At 42.7% G+C, this 23,285-nt stretch overlaps 1 protein-coding gene and 1 pseudogene across 2 annotated transcripts; one reads left to right on the top strand and one right to left on the bottom strand.

The window, feature by feature from the left end:
- Positions 1–7,567: 7,567 nt before the first annotated feature.
- LOC112624233 (3 beta-hydroxysteroid dehydrogenase/Delta 5-->4-isomerase type 1) lies at positions 7,568–15,476 on the bottom strand. Of its 2 annotated transcripts, none has more exons than XM_025384613.1 (4): positions 15,421–15,476; positions 15,060–15,290; positions 11,011–11,175; positions 7,568–8,795 (listed from the first exon to the last, which is right to left on the bottom strand). In XM_025384613.1, exons 2-4 carry the CDS (start codon positions 15,202–15,204, stop codon positions 7,984–7,986), a joined length of 1,122 nt encoding a protein of 373 aa, XP_025240398.1. In that variant the 5' UTR covers positions 15,205–15,290; positions 15,421–15,476; the 3' UTR covers positions 7,568–7,983. The 2 variants fall into 2 exon arrangements, with proteins under 2 accessions (XP_025240398.1, XP_025240409.1); XM_025384624.1 differs by having other exon boundaries at positions 15,415–15,461.
- Positions 15,477–19,820: 4,344 nt separating this feature from the next.
- On the top strand, positions 19,821–20,771 carry LOC112635967 (annotated as a pseudogene).
- The last annotated feature ends 2,514 nt before the right edge of the window (positions 20,772–23,285 follow it).

The following is a 23,285-nucleotide window of genomic DNA, read 5'->3' as shown; positions in this document are numbered from 1 at the left end:
CCACACTGCAATCAAATTAGAACTCAGGATTAAGAAACTCACTCAAAACCGCACAACTACGTGGAAACTGAACAACCTGCTCCTGAATGACTACTGGGTAAATAACAAAATCAAGACAGAAATAGATAAGTTTTTAGAAACCAATAAGAACAAAGACACAGCATACTAGACACTCTGGGACACAGTTAAAGCAGTGTTTGGAGGGAAATTTATAACACCAAATGCCCACATGAGAAAGCTGGAAAGATATAAAGTCAGCACCCTAATATCACAATTAAAAGAACTAGAGAAGCAAAAGTAAACAAATTCGAAAGCTGGCAGAAGACAAGAAATAACTAAGATCAGAACAGAACTGAAGGATATAGAGACATGAAATGCCCTTCAAAAAATAAATAAACCCAGGAACTTGTTTTTTGAAAAGATTAACAAAATAGATAGACTTCTAGCCAGACAAATGAAGAAAAGAGATAAGAATCAAATAGACACAATAAAAAAATGATAACGGGGATATCACCACTGATCCCACAGGAATACAAACTACCATCAGAGAATACTCTAAACACCTCTGTGCAAATAAACTAGAAAATCTAGAAGAAATGGATAAATTCCTGGACACATACACCCTCCCAAGACTAAACCAGGAAAAATTCCGATTCCTGAATAAGCCAATAACAAGTTCTGAATGTGAGGCAGTAATTAATAGCCTACTAACCAAAAAAAGCCCAGGACCTGACAGATTGACAGTCGAATTCTACTGGAGGTACAAAGAGGAGCTGGTACCATTCCTTTTGAAACTATTTCAAACAACAGAAAAAGAGGGGCTTCTCCGTAACTAGTTTTCTGAGGCCAGCATCATCCTGATATGAAAACCTGGCAGAGATACAACAATAAAAAAGAAAATTACAGGCCAAAATCCCTGATGAACATCAATGCGAAAATCATCGATAAAATACTGGCAAACTGAATCCAGCAGCACATCCAAAAGCTTATGCACCATGATCAAGTTGGCTTCGTCCCTGGGATGCAAGGGTGGTTCATCATACACAAATCAATAAATGTAATTCATCGCATAGACAGAACCAATGACAAGAAACACATGATTATCTCAATAGATACAAAAAAGGCCTTCGATAAAATTCAACATCCCTTCATGTTAAAAACACTTAATAAACTAGGTATTGATGGAACACATCTCAAAATAATAGGAGAAATTTATGACAAACCCACAGCCAATATCATACTGAACGGAAAGAAGCTGGAAGTATTCCCTTTGAAAACTGGCAAAAGATGAGGATGCCTTCTCTTACCACTCACATTCAACAGAGTATTGGAAGTTCTGGCTAGGGCAAGCAGGCAAGAGAAAGGAATAAAGGGCATTCAAATTGGAAGAGAGGAAGTCAAATTCTCTCTGTTTGTAGACGACATAATTGTATATTTAGAAAACCCCATCATCTCAGTCCAAAAACTCCTTAAGCTGATAAGCAACTTCAGCAAAGTGTCAGGATACAAAATCAGTGTGCAAAATTATGAGCATTTCTACACATTAATAATAGGCAAGCAGAGAGCCAAATCATGAGTGAACTCCCATTCACAATTGCTATAAAGAGAATAAAATATCTAAGAATACAACTTACAAGGAATGTGAAGGACCTGTTCAAGGAGAACTACAAACCACTGCTTAAAGAAATGAGAGGGCACAAACAAATGGAAAAACATTCTATGCCCATGGATAGAAAGAATCAATATCGTGAAAATGGTGATACTACCCAAAGTAATTTATAGATTCAATGCTATTCCCATCAGGCTACCATTGACTTTCTTCAAAGAATTATAAAAAACTACTTTAAATTTTATATGGAACCAACAAAGAACCCATATAGCAAAGACAATCCTAAGCAAAAAGAACAAAGCTGGGGGCATCACACTATCTGACTTCAAACTATACTGCAAGGCTACAGTAACCAAAACAGCATGCTACTGGTACCAAAAGAGGTATATAGACCAGTGGAACACAACAGAGGCCTCAGAAATAACAGCATACGTCTACATCCATCTGATCTTTGACAAACCTGACAAAAACAAGCAGTGGGGAAAGGATTCCCTATTTAATAAATGGTGTTGGGAAAACAGGTCAATCATATACAGAAAACTGAAACTGGACACCTTCCTTATACCTCATACAAAAATTAACTCAAGATGGATTAAAGACTTAAATGTAAGACCTAAAACAATAAAAACCCTAGAAGAAAACCTAGGCAGTACTAATCAGGACATAGGCATGGGCAAAGATTTCATGACTACAACACCAAAAGCAACTGTGACAAAAGCCAAAATTGACAAATAGGATCTAATTAAACTAAAGAGCTTCTGCACAGCAAAAGAAACTAGCATCAGAGTGAACAGGCAACCTATAGAATGGAATAAAATTTTTGCAGTCTATCCATCTGACAAAAAGCTAATATCCAGAATCTACAAGAAACTTAAAAAAATTTACAAGAAAAAATAAATGACCTCACCAAACACTGGGCAAAGGAGATGAACAGACACTTCTCAAAAAAAGATATTTATGTGGTCAATAAACATAAGAAAAAATATGCTGATCATTGCTGGTCATTAGAGAAATGCAAATCAAAATCACAATGCAACACCATCTCATTCCAGCTAGAATGGTGATCGTTAAAAAGTCAGGAAACAGCAGATGCTGGAGAGGATGTGGAGAAATAGGAACTCTTTTACACTGTTGGTGGGACTGTAAACTAGTTCAACCATTGTGGAAGACAGTGTGGCGATTCCTCAAGGATCTAGAACAAGAAATACCATTTGATGCAGCAAGCCCATTACTGGGTATATACCCAAAGGATTATAAATCATTCTACTATAAAGACCCATGCATATGTATGTTTACTGCGGCACTATTTACAACAGCAAAGACTTGGAACCAACCCAAATGCCCATCAATGATAGCTTGGATAAAGAAGATGTGGCACATATATACCGTGGAATACTATGCAGCCATAAAAAAGAATGAGTTCATGTACTTTGCAGGGACATGGATGAAACTGAAAACCATCATTCTCAGCAAACTAACACAGAAACAGAAAACCAAGCACAGCATGTTCTCACTTATAAGTGGGAGTTGAACAAGGAGAACACATGGACCCGGGGAGGGGAACATCACACACCAGGGCCTATTGGGGGATGGGGGCAAGGGGAGGGATAGCATTAGGAGAAATACCTAATGTAGATGACAGGTTGATGGGCGCAGCAAACCACGATGGCACGTGTATACATACCTGTGTAACAAACCTGCACATTCTGCACATATATTCCATAACTTCAAGTGTAATAAAAAAATAAAATAACATAAAAAATAGATAGAGAGTATGATTTTTGTTGGGGAATATTTTATAAGTGTTGCTCTTCTGTCCAGAGTGCAACGTTCCATTGTTATCTCCTAGCGATATAAAGGATGTGAAAAAAATTATAATCCACTGGCTGTTTCAGTCATTACTGATCTGCTCTTTTAAGATCTTTTGTTCTGAGAGGAATCAAAGGAGCTGCTTTGAATCAGACACTTTATGAAAAACAATTTTTTAAGTGACTGCTGATTTGAAAGTTTGATGTTCACTTTCCTGAATTCTGTGTTCTGAATCGCAGTCATGTGAAAGCAGAGCTGTACAATGGTAGTTTATTTTTCCTGTACAAATATGTGGGTGGTATACGTCCTATACATATATATGGGTTAAACAAATAGGCCTTAAAAGTCACTACCAGAGCAACTCCTTGTGGGACTGCTTTCTCTTTTGGTATTTTCCATGAGAATGTTTCCTTGACCCAACTCTTGGCTCTGTGGGTTAATCTGGGCAAAAGTGGACCTGCACTATGGCATGGGTTCATGCAGGAAACTGTCCAGTTGAGGAATGATAGAAGACTTTTCAGGTCTGTTGGCTTAGGTAGTGACCCATTCTGCTGCGTTCCATCCTAACTCACTGTTTTCCTCCTCTGACTGCTATAATTCTCCAGATGTGCTGATGTATTTGATCCAGCTTTGCCTTCGTGGATTAATTTATTTAATAAATATTTATGGGACTTTCTATGACATTGGGCATGGTTCTAGGTTCTTGGGAATGTAGCAGGGAGCAAGACTGTCTAAGGTCTCTATGCAGGTACAGATAAACAATAAAACAGACAACAGGCAAGTTAGTTGTAGGTTGTGGTAACAGCCAGGAGGGGAGAAACAGTGTGATGTGATGAGTGAAGCAGAGCCTATTCGGGAGAGGATGGACAGGGACGTCTCACTTCATCAGGGCCGTGACAGTTCAGCTGAGATCTACATGTCAACAGAGAGCCAACCATGAGAAGATGAGGAACACCATTTTATGTAAAGGGAATAATAAATGTGAAGATCCAAAAGCAAGAAAGATTTGCTTGTTTATGGAATAGAAGGAAGGCCAATCTGGCTGAGGCATCATGAGTAAAAGGGAGAGTGATGAGGACACGAGTTGGAAGGATGAGCAGATCATGCAGTGTCCGGGAGAGCTGGAGATCAGTTTAGAGTCTATAGTAAACGGAATGGGAAGCCCCAGAAAGGTTTTATATAGGTGGGACATAGGATTTGAATTTACTTAAAAACATCTCTCTGTATGGAGAACAGAGTGTGGCAAGTAGCAAAAGATCATGGGGAATCCGGTGCTGACATTATTCATTCAGACATTCTTTTTTTCCTCTAACCATTTTTTCTTCTTTATTGTTTTCTTATTTTCTGACAGGGTCTTTCTCTGCCACCCAGAGTACTGGAGTGCAGTGGCATGATCCTCAACTTCCCAGGCCAAGTGATTCTACTACCTCAGCCTTGGGAGTGGCTGGGACCACAGGTGCACACCACCAAGCCCTGACTGTCTTTTAACACATTTTTAATTTTGTAAAGATGGAGTCTCCCCTATGTTGCCCAGGGTGATCTTGAAATCCTAGGGTCAAGTGATCCTTCTGCCTTGGCCTTCCAGAATTCTGGGATTATAGACATGAGCCTTAGTGCCCAGCTATCTCTAACTTTGCTGTTAATGCTTGTTCCCCTGTCTCCCTGTCACAATCTCAAGTGCCACGCAGATTGCAGTTTTCTGCTGCCAGACTGTGTTGTCAAGGTCACCTCTACTAACCCAAAGCACATTCCAATGGATTTCAATTTCCATCTGCTCCCCTGAGATCCAGGCCACAGTTCTCAGTGCTCTCTATACCCAGCTGGTGCCCTGCCTCATTCCGGAGCTGGGAGTGCTCAGCTTTGGAAGTCAATGAGGTGGGCAGCAAGTTGTTCCATAGCCCATGTTTCCCTCTGTTTAAGAAGTTTGAAAAAGGTATCATTGTACATGCTGCGTTCAAGCTGGCATTCCCATACATCTATTTGAAGAACGTTCAACACAAGTAAAAGGATTGACAGAGTTCAGTTCCTGGAGACCAGGGATTCATTGAAAGTAGTTCCATGCATTCTTTTTATTCACTGAAGACAGTCCACTGAGATGCCTTTCTGGACCTACTATAGCTGAAGTAGGGAGTGGTTCTGCCTGGGTGTTCTGATACCATCTGTGAATGGCTGGCCTTCCCCGGGAACCAAGGCTATGTCTCAGTAGGAGCAGAGCTCCTGGGAAGTTCACCCCTCAGCTGAGTGGGCAAGTGCCGGGCATAGTGCTCAGTGCTAGGGAGACAGGCATGAGAGAGATAGAGATGCTTACACATTTCAACACCATTTAAGGGTGAAGGTGAAGGCTGATTTTGTTCCCTGCCTGCCCAACCTGCTTGTGGTGAATTATTTTGCCAACTGTAAGTATGACTTTAGGAATTTGGGGCTGGGGGCTGCAGGGGGTGGGAGGTGGACAGGGGAAATGTCTTCATATCAAGGTTTCACATGTTATGCTAGGGCAAGATGGTACATTCAGCCAAAGCTCAGGCTGTGCTGGCTGGTGCTTTCATTCATTCCTTTGCCAGCTACCTTGCAGAGCCACCCAGGTGGAGAAAAGGGACCCAAAAGGGCCCTTTTCCAAAATTCCACTACCCTCCTTTCCTTCCACTGCTATTTTGCATTAACATATAGACGGTGTGCATACATTTCCAGAGCTGGACAGATGCTGGCTCTTGCATTTTGTGCAGCACTGGGGAAGGATGGGTGTTCCATTTTCCATGTTACCCTACTGCCTGGGGCCACTCCCCCCGATGCTGGTGCTGATTATCTGACTCTTGACATGTTAATGGTGGTGGAAACCTGTTCTTCTGGACCAGAATGTGTGTACCTTTTCCTTTCAGAATGAGTACTGAAACTATCTTTTTGTAGTAATCAAATTCAACTGATTAATATTCTGTAAATTTCGTGTGTGAGAAAGAAGCCATCTTGAAGTTGGATATGATCTCATCATGACTGTGATACACCCAGGTCCAGAGGGAGACAATTTTCCTCGCCCCACACTCTGGACCCACAGCAACTTCCTCACCCACTTCAGTTCAGCTCTGTCACTGATGCCTTGACAGTGGTTTTGTTTTTGTTTTTGTTTTTTTTTTTTGACTGTTGCTCCTTTGGTTGGTTAATGACTGTGTCATCATCGAAGTCCCCAAGCTTGTCTTGACTGGTCTCCTCTCCTCAGGGAAATTGAGAAGAATGAGAGAGTCAATGATTTAAGGGGATTTGGAGGGAAGGAAAGAGGCTAAGGAGATGAAAGAATAAAGGAGGAAAGGATGTGATCTCAAGACAGAAGGAGAAAGAAGAAAGAGGCAGTTAAATCTGGGGATGTGGGACAGTAGACCTCTATTCTTGGGCTGAATAGAAAGCACATTTTGGGGGAATCTTTAAATTGTTCCCTTTACTTGCCCAGGAACACATGGTGTGGCTTCACTGTGTGATTTGAAAGGGTGAAATGCAGGGTTATGTATGATCAGAATGACTAACACACATATAGCCAGGTGTGTTCTAGAGACCTTCAAGGAAATCGGCACTGAAGGTGGAGGCTGGAGGCATTTTTGCTTCACTCACCCCTGCTCAGGGCCTTTTGGTAAGACATTCAAACCCTTCCAGATGCTCCCCAGGGATTCTCCTGGGTTCCAGAGAGTCCCCTGCATGGGATTGGGCAAGAAGGAGGTAACCCAAGGGAGATGGGTCTCTTCCAAGTATCGGTACCCCATGCTCCAGTGCTCTGCTGTACCACTGACAAGACCAGTTCAGGCTGCATGATTCCGTGGAAAGATAACTGCTTTCAAGGCCAACTCCCTGGTAGCAGACATAGCCGCTAATCAGTTAGTGTGACTGTGAACAAGTATCCTCAGTGGTAAAATGGGATTAGTCACCCCCACCAGATAGGTTTCTGATGAGTATTAAATGAGATAATATATGTCATATGTAGGTCATGTTGTACATGCCTGAAAGTTAGTAGAGCTTATTCAGTCTTCATCCGCGCTTTCTGGCCCTCCTACTACTCTGCCCTCTCCCCAGCCCAGGTTTTATCCTACTCTCCTAAATTGGAGATGGCAACACCTGAAAAAGAAGGAGAAAGGAGGAAAGTATGTATTAACATAACTCACACCTCCCTCCATGTTAAACATTCAGACATTTATTGATCTTTTTATCAAACTATGTGAAGAAATGGAAGATTAAAAAGAAAGGAAATCATTTCTCATTTAAGAGGGGAAATGGAGCTATGGTAGTCAAAAGAGACAGTCAAGTTAAAAGAGATCCCAAATTGTTCAGAATCAGCTACTGAGATTTGGTAACAGCAAATCACATGGTCTTTCCTCTGGTATATGATTAAGACAGAAATCTTCCTGTTGGGCGAGTGACTCCGCAGGTTTTGATGACATGAGGAAGACAATAAGTTGGCCATTGGGTGAAAGGGAGGAGGCAGGACCTGGGCTTGTGCCCTTGTCACCTTCTGTATGAAGCCAGGAGGGTGGGGCTTGATGACATCTCCTAACAACATCCACATGCACATCTCTGTCATCCTTAAATCACTGAGTCTTGGACTTCAGGGTCTCCTTGTGCCGGTCCACAAGGGAACCAACCCACTCCACAGTTTTCTGCTTGGCTTCCTCCCAGCTGTAGAGTGGCTTATACGCCAGATCTCGCTGAGCCTTCTTGTAAGAGAAGGTGAACACGCTATTTGACAATGTCACCCTGTGGCGGTTAAAGGGTGGTCGATAGGTGTAAATTGGCCTGAGAAGGAAGCTCACTATTTCCAGCAGGAAACCAATCCAGTAAATCAGGGCTAAAGGAAGGCTCCATCTGGAATCAAGGCGGAGGCCGAACTCTTTGCTCAGGGTGTAATTAAGGTTATCATAGCTTTGGTGAGGTGTGTCATCTGAGATGTAGTAGAACTGTCCTCGGACACTTGGGGCCTTCTTGGGGTCCTGCAGGGCCCTCAAGGCCAGAATGTGGGCCCAGGCCACGTTGCCAACATAGACTGGGTTAACAGTGGAGAACTTGCCAATACTTGACAGGATCCCATTGTTGTTCAGGGCTTCATTTATACCAGCAGAAAGGAATTGGCTTCCTTCCCCATAGATATACGTGGGTCTTAAGGCACAAGTGTACAAGGTGCCACCGTCTTTCAGAGTCCACCCATCAGCTGCCAGCACAGCCTTCTCAGCAAGCTTTTTGCTGTATGGGTATGGAGCAGACCATGTGTTTTCCAGAGGCTCCTCTTCGTGGCCGTTCTGGATGATTTCCTTGTACGAGTTGGGTCCGGCTACCTCTATGCTACTGGTGTAGATGAAGACTGGCACACTAGCTTGGACACAGGCCTCTAACAGGAGCTGGGTACCTGCCCACGAAGAGCATACTGTCAGTGTCAGTATATATCCCTAAGAGGGTCCAACCACAAGCACAGATCCATGTGCCCCACTCCCCACTGCCAAATATAATGGTTGTAACAGACTGAGGGCGCATTCTTCTGTGTCTCTGACTGAGATCGGGTCATACTACAGCCATAGGAAAAACATCGAAATGAAGAGGAACTGACATGTGGGTTCTGGAGGTAAGAATTTCTAGACTTTTGGGTTTCATGGACGTGTGTGTGTGTACTTTAACTTTGCAAAGGGACCTAGGGTTATCACTTTTTATTTTGCCAAGTAAAGGTATTGAAAAATTATAATTTGTAATCAGTAGCATTGAAGTCAGATCATTTGAAATCTGAAAAATCGGGAGGCTATACTCTGCGAATATGGACAGTTCCAGTCCTTAGGCAAAAATGGGCAGTTGAAGAATTCACATCACACACACACGTACACCATTGTATATGGGCAATATAAACTCTTCAATATATATGAAATTGCTGGTACTTTTCTCATGTCGCTGGGCTCTAATAAAACTTTGTCACAAGGACCATCCTGGAGTCATTGAGCAAACAGTGGGTTGTGGGGAGCTGCTGGAAACCCACACTCTTTTCCTGATTGTGTGTTCCCTGGGAAAGCTGCTTCCCAATTCTGGCTGTGACTCTGATCACCCAGTTATGTAAAGTGGAGGTGATAAACCTTCCTTTTAAACCCTGCCCTGGTGTTTCCTGTGGAGCCTGGTGGAGGACTGGGGAGAGGAGTGTGCCCTCTGCTGGTAACACCTGCACTGGGAGGAGCTTGCAACCTCTCCTGAGTTGTGTAGAAGCAAAGCTCATGGAGGTATCCATAGTGCCTTCCCTTGAAGAAGGAAGGGATTTCCCAGGCAAAGGATCATTTTTATTTACAAATTTTTGTATTCTTAGCCATTTTAATGTCTCTGTGCAATTTGAGTTTCTGAAGAGACAGCCTCATGTTTTCAAAAATTAATCTTGTGGCAGAGAAAATTTGCAGTTAGTTTACTTTCAAGGGGGAAATGACCAACATTTTGAAGTATTTTCTAAGCCTGGGAGTGGTAATGGTTCTAGCAAACAGATGCCTCTAACACTTCTCCTGTCATTTCATATCCCTTCCTTTTGGGAGCTGTTAAGGGTAGTAATTAAAATAAAAAACTGGTTACTCTTAGCACCCTCCTTGCACAGTAGGGGTACCTAGAGGTATGGGTAAGTAGAAACTGGAAGTTGTTTTTGCCTTTCTTTCTTTCTTTCTTTCTTTCTTTCTTTCTTTCTTTCTTTCTTTCTCTCTTTCTTTCTGATAGTGCTGGAGACTCAAAAGCAATTGGTTGCTTTGGAAAAAGAGTCAGAGTAGACTGAATATGGAGGGCCAGATTGGAGTTTGAGGTGCTATGGTGCTGAAGAGGCTGGACTCTGGAGATCAGAGGGTGAGACTTTATGAGAAGATTCCTTAAGGAAATGTGTCTGAATTTAAGGTAGTTGGAAAGCCATACTTTGAAAGGAAACCCCAAGCATTTAAGGGATGAGGATTAAATGAGGGTGCACTTTGGGCACCTGGCTGGAAATGGCTCTGGAATAGTGGGCCCTGTGGTGAGCTGAAGAGATTGTATTCTTGATACTGGAAAAATCTTATTGTTAAAAAATTTTGTGGGAAGGCATGTGCCGGATAATTCTGTCCTGACAGACCTCTGAACCAGCTTTGCTAGTTCTCTTGAGAGGACTTCTTTTTTGAAGTGGGCAGGAGGGCTCTGAATGTTCTCATCAGCCTGCACACAAGGTTCAAAATGGTGACTACAGTTGTACCTCCAAGGTCTGATTCTGGCCCAGGAGGCAAGGGGTGGCTGAATATCGAGAGTCTGAAGTCAGAGATTAGTTGACTTTTGATTGAAACCACAGTAGAAAGAGCTTCCACAGCCTTTGGAGTCACATAGGGGTGAGTTTAAAGTCTAGCTCTCCTACCTGCTTACTTGCCTGGGAGACCTTGGACAAGTTACTTGCCATCTCTCAGTCCTAGTTTTATCATCTAAAAAACTAAAGTTAGCAGCCTTAAACTCCCTAGTTGGTAGTGATCAACAAAGGCACTTGGCCCAGAGCACAGCAGGTATTCAGTGGAGGGAACTTCTCTTCCCTTCCTGCCCTTCTTTGTGATCCTTAATTCCCCACCTTGCTTCATCTCCTCCCCAGCCTACCATACCTTTCACATTGACGTTCATGATGGACTGTCTGTGAGTGACACCAAAGACATCAATGATACAGGCGGTGTGGATGACGACCAAGACGTCCTGGCAGGCTCTCTTCAGGAATGGCTCATCCAAAATGTCTCCTTCCAGCACTGTCAGCTTGGTCTTGTTCTGGAGCTCTGTGTGAACACAGATCAGGTCATTGGAATGATTTCTGTATCTGGCTGAGAAGTTTTCTGATAAAGGTGATGTTACACAGGTGTTCAAGAATAGTTAGAGCAGGGTGTTAAAGTGGAGGGTGTACATTCTTTGGAAGGAACAAGTAAAAAAGGCACAGAAATCAGCATATGTATAAATTTATTCGGAAAGAGCAAACATCTGTTTCTTGCCCATCTCATTTTAGAAAAGTAATCTGAGCAGTGAGCTGTCAGGTATGCCTGGAATATAAGCATTTCTAGAGTCATGGGAAGCTCATCAAATTTTCTAAGGAGAGTAGGGTGATTGTAGAGAGTATGAGCGAAAATTTGAAGTTAATTCTGTAAGTAATGAGAAATCATGTATGGAATCATAATTTTGGGACTCCAGCACCATGTTAAAGAAAACCCCGTATTTATATTTGGAATAAGATAACAAAAAGGCCAAGCCCCATGGCTCATGCGTGTTATCCCAACAGTTTGGGAGGCTGTGATAGATGGATCACTGGAGTGCAGGAGGTTGAGACCAGCCTGGACAACAGGGGGAAACCCCATCTCTATTAAAATACATGAAATAACTGGGCATGGTGGCGTGTGCCTGCAGTCCCAGCTACTCTGCAGGCTGAGGTGGGAAGATAAATGGAGGCTGGGGTCTCTGGCTTCTGGCAGTGAGCCGCGATCACAGCTCTGCACTCTAGCCTGGGTGGTAGAGCAAGACCTTGTCTCAAAAAAAAAAAAGAAAAAAAAAAAAAAGAAAAAGAAAAAAGAAAAAACCCAAACCAACCAACCAACAAACAAAAACACAAACAAGAAAAAGAAACAGAAGCAGGATTGTGGTGTAGGAAGTTAATCTTGGCTTGAGGATATAAAATGGACTGGTATAGGGCATATGAGAAAGCCAGGTGATCAAGAGATTAATCAGAATGTCTGTGCCAAAGTTTAGGTGAGGACTGGAAGCAGTGGAAGCAGAGGAGGGGAGAGATACACCAGGTTTGAATTTCAGACCTTACCTTGAAGGTCCTGGTACCTATTGGAGCTGGGCTGAGAGGAAAAGGATAATATAAATCACACCTACAGTTTCCTGCTTGGGCAACTGGGAGGAGAGTGGAGCCATTACTCAGGAATTGTGGGTGGGTTTCAATGATGAAATTCTCTGAAAAACTCTTATCAGGTATCATCAAAAGCAGGTAGCCATGCTGAAAATGAGTTAACCACCAATGAACTAACATCGCAGCTGTCTAGCCAGAGGCAGTGGTTACAACATCATTGTCTTCAGGTTCCTCTGAAATCCACAGGAAGTGATGCTGCCAGTAAGGTTATCATCTGGAATTAGCTCCTAAAATGAACACCATTTTACATGGAGCTCAGATAAATACTCTACACTCATTTGTGCTTTATAATCTGTATGCAACTTACAGGAGGTTTATTTCTTTTTACCGCTATCTCATGAGTTAGGTATTCTGAGTCCCACTTTATCAGTGAGGAAACTGAGTCTCAGAGAGGTTAAGGGACAGATCTAAGGTCACGTTTCTATTGAAGGCTTAAACATGCCCACCCTGCCTCCAAGCTTGTACCCTGTACACCAGGTGCAGGACTGGCTGTTTAATACCAACTTTTCTGTTGTTTAATCATTCTTTTCCAAAGAATTAGCCAGTTTAACTGAAATTGGCAACAAAGACCGAAGACCAGTGAGAGTAAAATTCAGAGTGGAAAATTCAAAGCTGGAGAAATTCCTTCCTGGGGTACAAGCAGAACTACTTGCTCTCCTGATGCCTCTGCCGTGTTTTGTCTACTCCCAACCTCTTCCCATTGTCAGGCAACTCCAAAAAGGTCCTGGAGTGGGGGAGTCAGGGAAGAGGCTGCTGGTGGCGATGTGGGTAACAACCTGAGAGTGGGATGTTCTCTGGTTCTATTTCCACCTCTGCCCTTCCTGCTGCCTTCCTCTGCTTCTTCTTTGCTGCCACTTCAGACAGACTGGCTCAAAGGAGTGTCAAAGTGGAAGAAGTCCAAAGCTGAGAGAAAAGGACTCTTCCCCAGTGAGTTCCCAGGGATCTAGGAAAGGGGGACTTTGTTGGTGAAGTCCTAGAGGGACTAGGAAAGGGGACTTTGTTGATGAAGTCATGGCTCTCTTCTCCAAGGCACTGTAGACTTGGCAAGTGTCTTATGTAGACTAAATGGAATCACTTAGATGGTTTAAGCTGGGCTAGAGGAAGGCCCAGAGAAGCCGTAAGACAAATTACCGCTTAAGAGCACAGATGCTGCACTAGTCTGTCTGAGTTCAAATCCAGATTTGTCATATTCTAACTGTAGGACCTCCGACAAGTTAATTAACCTCTCTGTTTCTATCTCCTCATCTGTAAAAAAGGAGGATAATATCATCGATCTCATAGGGTTGTTATGAGGAGCAAATGAGTCAGCAAACCTCTGGCCAAGTGCCTGGCACATAAAGAACACCGAAAGGATTCTCTGCTTTTACCTTCATACAGAATCCTGCCTATCTATTATATGCCCTGCATTTTTGCCCTAGGGGAACAATACCACTAGGCCGAGCACTGCTTTTTTCTGGCTTCAGATGTTAAATTGTAAATATTGCTGAGACACAAGGATTACAAGCATTTAATATTGGTAATGTGTTAATACTTGTTTATCAAAGACACCATTAAAACAGAGGGCGGAAGAAATCAAACATTTCAAGAGGTCAGAGAAGATCAAAAGTAGAGTGCTGGGTGTGGTTCCTGAGTGCTGTCAAGTGGGGGCTTCTCTGTGGGCAGGGCAGGACCCTCTGAGCAGCCAGAGCCCCCATGTAGACACACAGTCCGCCAAATCCCCTGGGTTGTAGAGGAAGACAGGGAATCATTTTGGGACACACCAAGGGGCAAAGGGAGAGACTGAAAATCCACTTTGCTAAGCATCAGTTCTGGGACCAAGTGATAAAGCCTATGGATAAAGCTCTGGTCTGAGCTCTGCTGCACATCAATCAGATGGCCTTAGCAAGTCGCTTTATGGTTCTGGACCTTGATGCGTTCATTGTCCAGTTGGATGTGACCCCTTTTCTACTGCCTCATGGGGCCATTTGTACAAGGAGTTGCCATAGCAAATTCTGCAATCAATTTGTTTTTGATGATGAGCAACAGAGGTAAATTTTTTTTTTAAAGCCATATATGCGAAATCTAAATGAAGCATATCTGGCCTTATACCACTTTTTACTCTGTCTCTGCTCTGTGCTTTGCACTGTGCACGCACACTCTCTCTCTCTGATGCTCTCTCTCTCACTATATATTTCTCATTATTTCTCTCTTTCTTATTGTCTCTGTCTCTGACTTTCTCTCCCCCTTATTGTTTTCCTCTCTCTCTGTCACACACACACACCCTTATAAACTCATCTTTACCTCCACTTCCTTTTATTTTTCCCTCACTAAAGATACTAAGGAAGCTACAAAACAAAACACAGCCTGGCACGGTCTAGCGAGACAATGACCCACTGCTGAGGTCTCCAGTGTAATGGTGTCATTTGTGAATGTTGTACAGCAATTGCCAAGACAAAAGCTTCAGAACATAAAACAGTTGCAGACAAGAATAAGAACTAGTGTGGGATTTTCTAGATGAGAAGAAAAGAGGCCTGGAGGCTGAGGCGGCTGCCTCTCAAGTTCTGGGTCAGGGCCAGAATCCAGTCTCTGGAAATCCCATCCAGTATCTTTCATACTATGCCATTGTATACTATTTAATATTTATTTTTTGATGACTTTGGATGTGGGATTGGCTTAGATTTGGCTTCAAATTTCAATAACTTGCTAGACAAGGTCCACCTTCCCCCCCATGCATACAGGGTTTAAGATGGAACCACACACCCATGACCCAAGTTTACTTACTGGAAAATTCCTCCCTCAGTTCTGGTCTGAAGGCCTTGTCCAAGACCCTGATCTCCTTCAGCTCCTTCTCCTCCACCAAGAGGCGGACGATCCTCTGACCCAGAAACCCTCCTGCTCCTGTCACAAGGCAGCTCCAGCCCGTCATGGCCAATCCAACGTAGCAGGAATCACTCGCCAGGAAACAGAAGATGCTGGGGAGCAGATCTGATTCTAGGGTGACCCCGGAGAGGGCTAAAAAGAGATGTCAAATGGTTATACACTCACACAGATGCCTTATTTTCCTCTACCCCATTTTTTTTGCAAACATTCTGTGTCCTTACCACTGCCAGGAGTAGCTGAAAGAAAGTGAAAAAGCTCTAACCATTCGATTGTTAAAAGCTGGACAGAAGAGTAGAAGTACTTGTCCCCTCATCCCCTGTGGCAGGGCTGAAGCTTTATGCACTGTGGCTTCTGGCCCAGCTCTTATCCCTTTGATCTCTGGCCACATACTTATTGCTCTCTCCTCCTGCAGGATCCCTTATCTCAGAAAAATAGTGACCTTTGGGTTATATCTCTAATTCTTCCCAGGAACAGGAAGAGAAGTCCCATCCTAATGCTGCAGTGTGGCAAAGAGTCTTAGGCTTAGCCTTCACAGGACACTAGTCAGTTGATACCAGCTGTCTGGGATCCACAATTTGTGAACTTAAACTAGACCAGGAGAAATCTCCAAGTGCAATTTGAATTGTGCCCTTGTTCCGTAAATCCATCTGGAGGGAAATCCATGTTAGCCCATTGCCTTATTTCCTCTCTCAGACTATCATTTAAAATGTTGCTGCTGTCTTGCAAAGTTTAGAAATTTGCAATGGTGACAGCTCCAATCACTGAGTTTTATGTGAGGTGACTTTCTTTCTTACCCAATATATCCAAAACCTCAATTGTCATTTTCTCCTGGAGAGCTCTGGGTTCCTAGAGGAAGAACATCATTTAAGGGAAGCTATCTAGTGATAACCACTTGATATGGCCTGTACCACAAGAGTGGAGATTTGTGGTTTATGCCCCAATGACTCGTATCATAGATGTTTGAACGTATCCCATATTTTTGGCTGCAAAACCATTCTCAGCAAATCCCTGAACTGAATATGCTGTGAATGCTTCTGAAACCTATGCCCAGAACTGCCCAAATATCACTGCCATAAGCTTCCCAAGACACTTTTCTCTACTTAAAAAAATTTAAATATAATTTACATTCATTAAAATGCCCAGGTGTTAAGTGTTCAGTTCAGTGGACCTTGACAGTTATATATGCCCATGTAAGTAGCACCCCAAAAAAGATATGGACCATTTCCTTCACCCCAGAAAGTTGTTTTCTGCCTGTTCCCTGTTAATTCCCTGCCCTTCCCCCAGTCTACCTCATAGGCAACTACTTTCTGATTTTTATTCCCACAGTTCTCATTTTATTTCATATTTCCCTAATTTTTTCTTCTAAGATCTCTGTGGTTCTGGATATATATTTAAATATAAAATTTTGTTGAAATGAAGGTTTGTGCAGGGAGTACAGAAAAATTGACCGTTGATTTTCTCTATTGTTTATTTTTCTATTTCGTGATTTTCATTATTTTTATTATTGGCTTACATTTATTGTTTTTTTTTTCACTCTTGTTTTTCAGATTCTGTTTTTGTTTGTTTGTTTTGTTTTGTTTGTTTTGTTTTGAGACAGAGTCTTGCTGTGTCACCCAGGCTGAAGTGCAGTGGCACCATCTCAGCTCGCTACAACCTCTGCCTCCTGGGTTCAAGCAATTCTCTTGCCTCAGTCTCCCGAGTAGCTGGGATTACAGGCACCCACCACTGCACCTGGCTAATTTTTGTATTTTCAGTAGAGACGGGGTTTCACCATGTTGACCAGGCTGGTATCAAACTCCCGACCTCATGATCTGCCCCCCTCAGCCTCCCAAAGTGCTGAGATTACAGGCGTGAGCCACCGCACCCAGCCCCGTTTTTCAGGATTCTGATAATAAAAGCATAGAAAATTGTTTTTCTTTACTCCTTTCCTATTTCCCCTATAGGCATTAAAAGTTGTAAATTTCTCTTTAAGCACTATGTTAGCTGTAGCCAACATTTTGATGTATTGGGTTATAATCATTCAGTTAATAATATTTAAAATGTTTTCTTGTGATTTCTTCTCTGACCCAAGTGTTATTCAGAAGCGTGTTGCTTGTTTTCTAAAATTGGGGATTTTCTAGATATCTCATTATTATGGATTTCCAATTAAATACTACTGTGGCCAGAGCATACACTGTGTATGGTTTTGATTCTTGGATATTTACTGAGACTTGTTTTATGGTCCAGCATATGGTCTACATTGGTGAACATGCCGTAAGCACTTGAAAAGAACATTTTCTGCAGTTGTTGAAAGTAATACTCTACAAATGATTTAGTTTGACACCCCACTCTGGGTCTTGCCCTCCTCCCATGTTGTAGACATTCATCTTCTATTTTAGACCTGATGACCAATGCTTCAAAACCACTTGCCTAGGAAAGGTTGGCTTTGTGCTGCAAGATGTAGCAGTTTGTTCTCTGAAGCTATCAGAACTACCTACAGACCCTGGGTCTTGCTGAGACTTGTGGAGCACTATCTAAAATCACCCAGGTGCATCACACACATCTGCCTGCTGTAGCAGATGCTGGGAGTGCACCTTACAGATCCCCCCACCGCCTTCAGGGTAGGGCCGGACATTCCTTCAGCTGTTGAACGTTCTGGAGGCTGGTAGATTTCAGCTCATGTCTCTTGGAGTCTCTGAGTGGAAGCAATAAATATAAGCCCTAAAGAAAGGGAAAAATAAAACAAAGGTCAAGAGTGATTGGGAACCATAATACCAACTTTCTTTTATTTTTAAACAGGTTTATTGAGGTATAATTGACATCACATTTGCTTGTTTTAAGTGGACAGTTCAATTATTTTTAGTAAAATTTTATACTTGTGTGGACCATCACCACAATCCTGTTTTCCAGCATTTCTATCATTCCTAAGAAATCCCTCATGCTTATCAGTCACCATTCCTTACTCTTACTCACAGCTCAAGGCAACCTTTAATTGACTCACTGACTTTACAGATTTGCCTTTTCTGGACACTACATAAATGGAATTATAGAATATGTGATCTTTGCATTTCTATTCTTTCACTTAGCTTAATATACTTTTTTTTTTTTTTTTTTTTTTTTTGAGGCAGAGTCTTGCTCTGTTGCCCAGGCTGGAGTGCAGTAGTGTGATGTTGGCTTACTTCAGCCTCCACCTCCTAGGTTCAAGTGATTCTCCTGCCTCAGCCTCCAGAGTAACTGGGACTACAGGCACCTGCCACCCTGCCTGGTTAATTTTTGTATTTTTAGTAGAGGTGGGATTTCACCATGTTGGCCAGGCTGGTCTCAAATTCTTGACCCCAAATGATCCACCCACCTCGGCCGCCCAAAGTGCTGGGATTACAGGTGTGAGCCACCATACCTGGCCAGCTTAATGTACTCTTGTGGTTCATCTATGTTGTAGCACATATCAATACTTTATTCCTTTTAGGTGCCAAACCCTATTAAATTGTATGTATGGCTCCCATTTGTTTATTCATTCATCAGTTGATCGATATTTGATGTGTTTCCACTTTATGGACTATTATGGATAAAGCTGCTATGAATATTCACATTCATGTGTTGTGTGGACATAGGTTTTTATTTCTTTGGGGTAGACAGCTAGGAGTGAAAGTGCTAGGTCATATGGTAAATGTATCTTTAACGTTTTAAGAAACTGGCAATCTGTTTTCCAATGTGGCTGTATGTCCCATCAGTAATGCATGAGTAGTTCAATTTTTCACATCATTGTTTTTCACTTCCTCCAATTGTTATTGTCCTTCTCTTTTATTATGGCATTCTAGTGGGTAAGAAGTGGTGTCACATCGTAGTTTTGATTTGCATTTCCCTGCTGACTGGTGATGCTGACCACCTTTTCATGTGCTTTATTGGCCATTCTTACACCTTTTTGGTTAATTGACTGTTCAAATATTTTGCTGATTTAAAAATTGGGTCATTTATCCTTGTGTTCTTTAGTGGCCATTCTTACACCTTTTTGGTTAATTGACTGTTCAAATATTTTGCTGATTTAAAAATTGGGTCATTTATTCTTGTGTTCTTTAGTTGTAATTGTATTTTATATTCTGGATACAAGTCCTTTGTCGAATAAATGATTTGATATTTTTTCTCATTTTGTGGCTTGTCTTTTCATTTTCTTATTGATGTCTTTTAAAGAGCAAACATTTTTAGTTTTGATCATGTCTCATTTTTTAACTTTTTTGTTTAGCAGAGAAAGTTTTTTTCTTTTTTCCTTAATTTAAGGTCATGAACATGTTAATTTACATTTTTTTCGAAGAAGTATATGGTTTACCCCTGAAATTTAGGCTTATAACCCATTTTGAGAGAATTTTTACTTATGTGTGAGTTAATGGCCAAAATCATATGACCAATTGATTTTGACAAAAGTAAATTCAATGAGGGAAAAGAGTGGTCTTTTAAACGACTGATACTGAGACAACTGAATTGTCCACATTCTCAGAGGATGTCAGCCTGCTACGTCAAGTGATGCCCATCTGAGTCACCGCCTATTGGCATCAGAGTTCACAATCTCTCAATATGATAATTATGGGTTAAATAATATGCTGTAACTTTCTGCTTCTCCTATTCGACAGACAGCCACATCTCATGCAGCACCAGCTGCATCCCTGAGACACCATGGTGAAGGTGAAGCCTGGAGTGAATAGATATGACCATATTTGGGCTCCTGGTCACAAGGGCTGCTTTGAACTCTGATAAAGTGGATATTGTTGCCATCAATGACCCCTTCCTTGACCTCAACTACATGCCCTGCATGTTCCAGTATAGTACTACCCGCAGCAAATTCCATGGCACTGCCAAGGCTGAGAACGGGAAGCTTGTCATCAATGGAAATTCCATCACCATCTTCTAGGAACTAGATCTCACCAAAATCAAATATGGTAATACTGGCACTGAGTACATCGTGGAGTCCACTGCTGTCTTCACTGCCATGGAGAAGGTTGGGGCTCACTTTCAGGGGTGAGCCACAAGGGCCATCACCTCTGCCCCATCTACTGATGCCCCCATGTTTGTGATGGGTGTGAACCATGAGATGTATGACAGCAGCCTCAAGATCATCAGCAATACATTCTGTACCACCAACTGCTTAGCACCCCTGGCCAAGGTCATCCATGACAACTTTGGTGTCATGGGAGTACTCATGACCATAGTCCACGCCATCACTGCCACCTAGAAAACTGTGGATGGCTCGTTCAGGAAACTGGCATAATGGATATGGGGTTCTCCAGAACATCATCACTACATCTGCTGTCACTGCCAAGCCTGAGGGCAAGGTCATCCCTGAGCTGAGCAGGAAGCTCAATAGCATGGCCTTCCGTGTCCCCACCACCAATATGTTGGTTGTGAATCTGACCTGCCATTGGGAAATACCTGCCAAATAAGATGACATCAAGAAGGTGGTGAAGCAGCATTGGTAGGCTCCCTCAAGGGCATCCTGGGCTACATTGAGCACCAGGTTGTCTCCTCCAACTTTAACAGCATCATGCACTCTTCCACCTTTTCCACATTTCCTGGTATGGCAATGAATTTGACTACGGCAACAGGGTGATGAAACTCATTGCCCATATGGCTTTCAAGGAATAAGACCCCTGGACCACCAGCCCCAGCGATAGTATGAAGAAAAGAGAGGCTTTAGCAAAATCTCTTTTCCATCTCCTACTTATTACTCTGTCTACCAATTATCTTAGAGGAGAGGTCAAATAGATGCCATTTAACCAAGAGTTCCAGAGGCTGACAGTAATGGTATGGTAGCCAGCTTCTACAGTGACTCCAGTGAGCTCTACCTCCTGGTATTTGTACCCTTGTGAGTGGGTTGAACCTAGTACCTTGCTTTTAACTAGTATAATATAATAAAAATGATGGAATGTCACTTTCATGATTAGGTTAGTAAGGATTGTGACTTTCAGCTTGCTTTTACAATTGCTCTTTCTCATTGGCTTTGACGAAGCAAGCTGCCCTGCTGGAGAGGACAATATAGTAAGGAACTGAGAGCAGCCAACAGTCAAGGGGAAACTGAGGCTCTCAGTCTAATAACCTTAGAAGAACTGAATCTTCCAACAACTATATAAGTGAACTTGAAAGTGGGCCTTTCTCCAGTGGAGTCTTCAGATGAAAACAGAGCTTTATGCCAATGCAAGGGCTCTTGGAATTCCAATGTTTAAGGAAAAAAAGAGGTACACTGTCAATTTCCAACAAGCCGCTTTCTTTCCTTGGGGATTTCTTTTGCATTACAAAAATCCCTTCATTGAACTCAGTTTGAAAGCCACAGGTTTATTTCTCTAAAATAAATCTGTCTTTGACTATTGAGCCACATTTCGTGTTTCTTTTCCCTCTAATTCTTACATTTGGTGCCACAACCCAGGACAAGTGCTGAGGGCAGAGGCTCTCTTGCAACCCAGGAAACAGTGGGCAATGGCAGCTCATCCTGAGCTAACTCCTGGATTCTGGGGGTCTCTGGTCACTGGCCCCGTCTTTTCTCCTACTTCACTTTTCGAGCAATTTTCATGAGGAGGACAAGTAACCTGAAGGGAACGGAGAGGCTCTGGCCAGGGCTACTCCCTGGAGTTCTCAACACCCTCAGTCTTGGGAATCCACCTCCAACCACCCGCAGTGGGTATTTCACTCTCTCCCTTCCTCTTCCCTCATCCTCTCTCTTTCTCTACCTCTATCCTCTCTCCCTCTTTCTCTCTTCCTTGTGCGGCTCCAGTCTAAGAGGCCCTTTGCCAATTCCAACTGGAACATCCAGCATCAGACACTAATCCAGCTGACTGGTAAAATTTGCCCTCCCCTGACTTTCTCACGGTACCCAGGAAAGTCAGGTCTACCATCCCGGTCCTTGGAGGACTAGCGGGACTAAGCTAGAGGAAATCTTGGGGACACCCAGTTTTTTCTCAGCCTGACTATCCTCTTTAGAAAGAGTATTCCGGGTCTCTGTCTTTTGTCTGGGGACACCTAGAACAAAAAGAGACACCCTCGGCTTCTTCTCATCAGTCTACATGGGTGCCAAACCATTCCACATTGCTATGCCCTCTCCACTGTGCTGTCTCCTTCATAACCTCGCCAAACTTGGCTTACGTGTTTGGTTTTTTATTGCAACATGGCCTGGCCCCAATACAAATTACACAATGACAGCAGATGGCCTGAAAATGGCACCTTTAACTTCCAAATTCTCAGGAACCTTGGCGACTTTATAACCGGGAATGTCAAATGACAAGAGGTTTTCTATATTCAGGCTTTCTTCTGCTTCTACTTAGATCCCAACCCTCCATGTGTCAAGCTTGCACCCACTCATGAAATCTTTCTTCTTGATAAAAACCCTCCCCTGGTCTCTTCTTCCTCTGAAGCCCCTTTTTACCCTGCAGATGAACCTCCTCTGTGTTCTCATCCATCTACATCTGCTCCTTGCCTGTTTGAACCCTCTGACTTGGTGGCCCCTCCTGTCCCCAAGCCTTCAGCCCCAAACCCTGCTTTTCCTCCTGCTCTACCTGTTACACGTTTAAAAACCACCTCTGCTATTCTCCCTCTCTGGGAAGTGGCTGGGACTGAAGGCATTGTTTGCGTTCACGTCCCTTTTTTTCCATGTGTGATTTGTCGCACATCAAGCAGTGTCTGCGAAAGAGGTCTTTCTCTAAAAATCCCTCTCATTATCGCAGGGAGTTCCTGCACATAACCCAGTCAAAAAGAGTGCTGAGCTTATTTAAAATGTATATTCGAGCTGTGAGTATATTCAAAAGGCCTTTATGTTTTTCTCTTCACATATCTTGTTTTCCTGGAAAAGGTTTTTTCTCAGTTAACTGAATTACTTTTCTCCACTCCATCTTACCACTCTCGGTGCATGCATGAAAAACCCTAAAATGACTTCTGATTGCCTGGGACTCCTTGGGAAAACACAAAAGGTGCCACAAATCCCATTTTGGGAAAAATTTCTAGTTTCCTTATGGAGCCCCTGGAATTAAAGGTAAATAAGTACCTCTCAAAATCTGTCTTTGTCTTTCAGCTATGCTTGTTTATTAGGCCCTGGAAACTGTTTTTCTAGCCCTGTTCTTAAAGGGCCTCACCCAAAGGCCAATAATCCAATTGGGAAATTAGCAAAAAAAA

Source organism: Theropithecus gelada, chromosome 1 (genome assembly GCF_003255815.1).
Source record: "Theropithecus gelada isolate Dixy chromosome 1, Tgel_1.0, whole genome shotgun sequence".
NCBI classification, from domain to species: domain Eukaryota; kingdom Metazoa; phylum Chordata; class Mammalia; order Primates; family Cercopithecidae; genus Theropithecus; species Theropithecus gelada.
This window is presented reverse-complemented; position numbering and strand designations above follow the sequence as displayed.

Excerpts from the sequence above, each read along its gene's own strand:
- LOC112624233 (XM_025384613.1), bottom strand. The coding sequence starts at position 15,204 with ATGACGGGCTGGAGCTGCCTTGTGACAGGAGCAGGAGGGTTTCTGGGT. Across the intron at positions 11,176-15,059 it reads ACTGAGGGAGGAATTTTCCA|AGCTCCAGAACAAGACCAAG; the intron begins GTAAGTAAACTT and ends GTGTTCACACAG. Across the intron at positions 8,796-11,010 it reads CATGAACGTCAATGTGAAAG|GTACCCAGCTCCTGTTAGAG; the intron begins GTATGGTAGGCT and ends CTTCGTGGGCAG.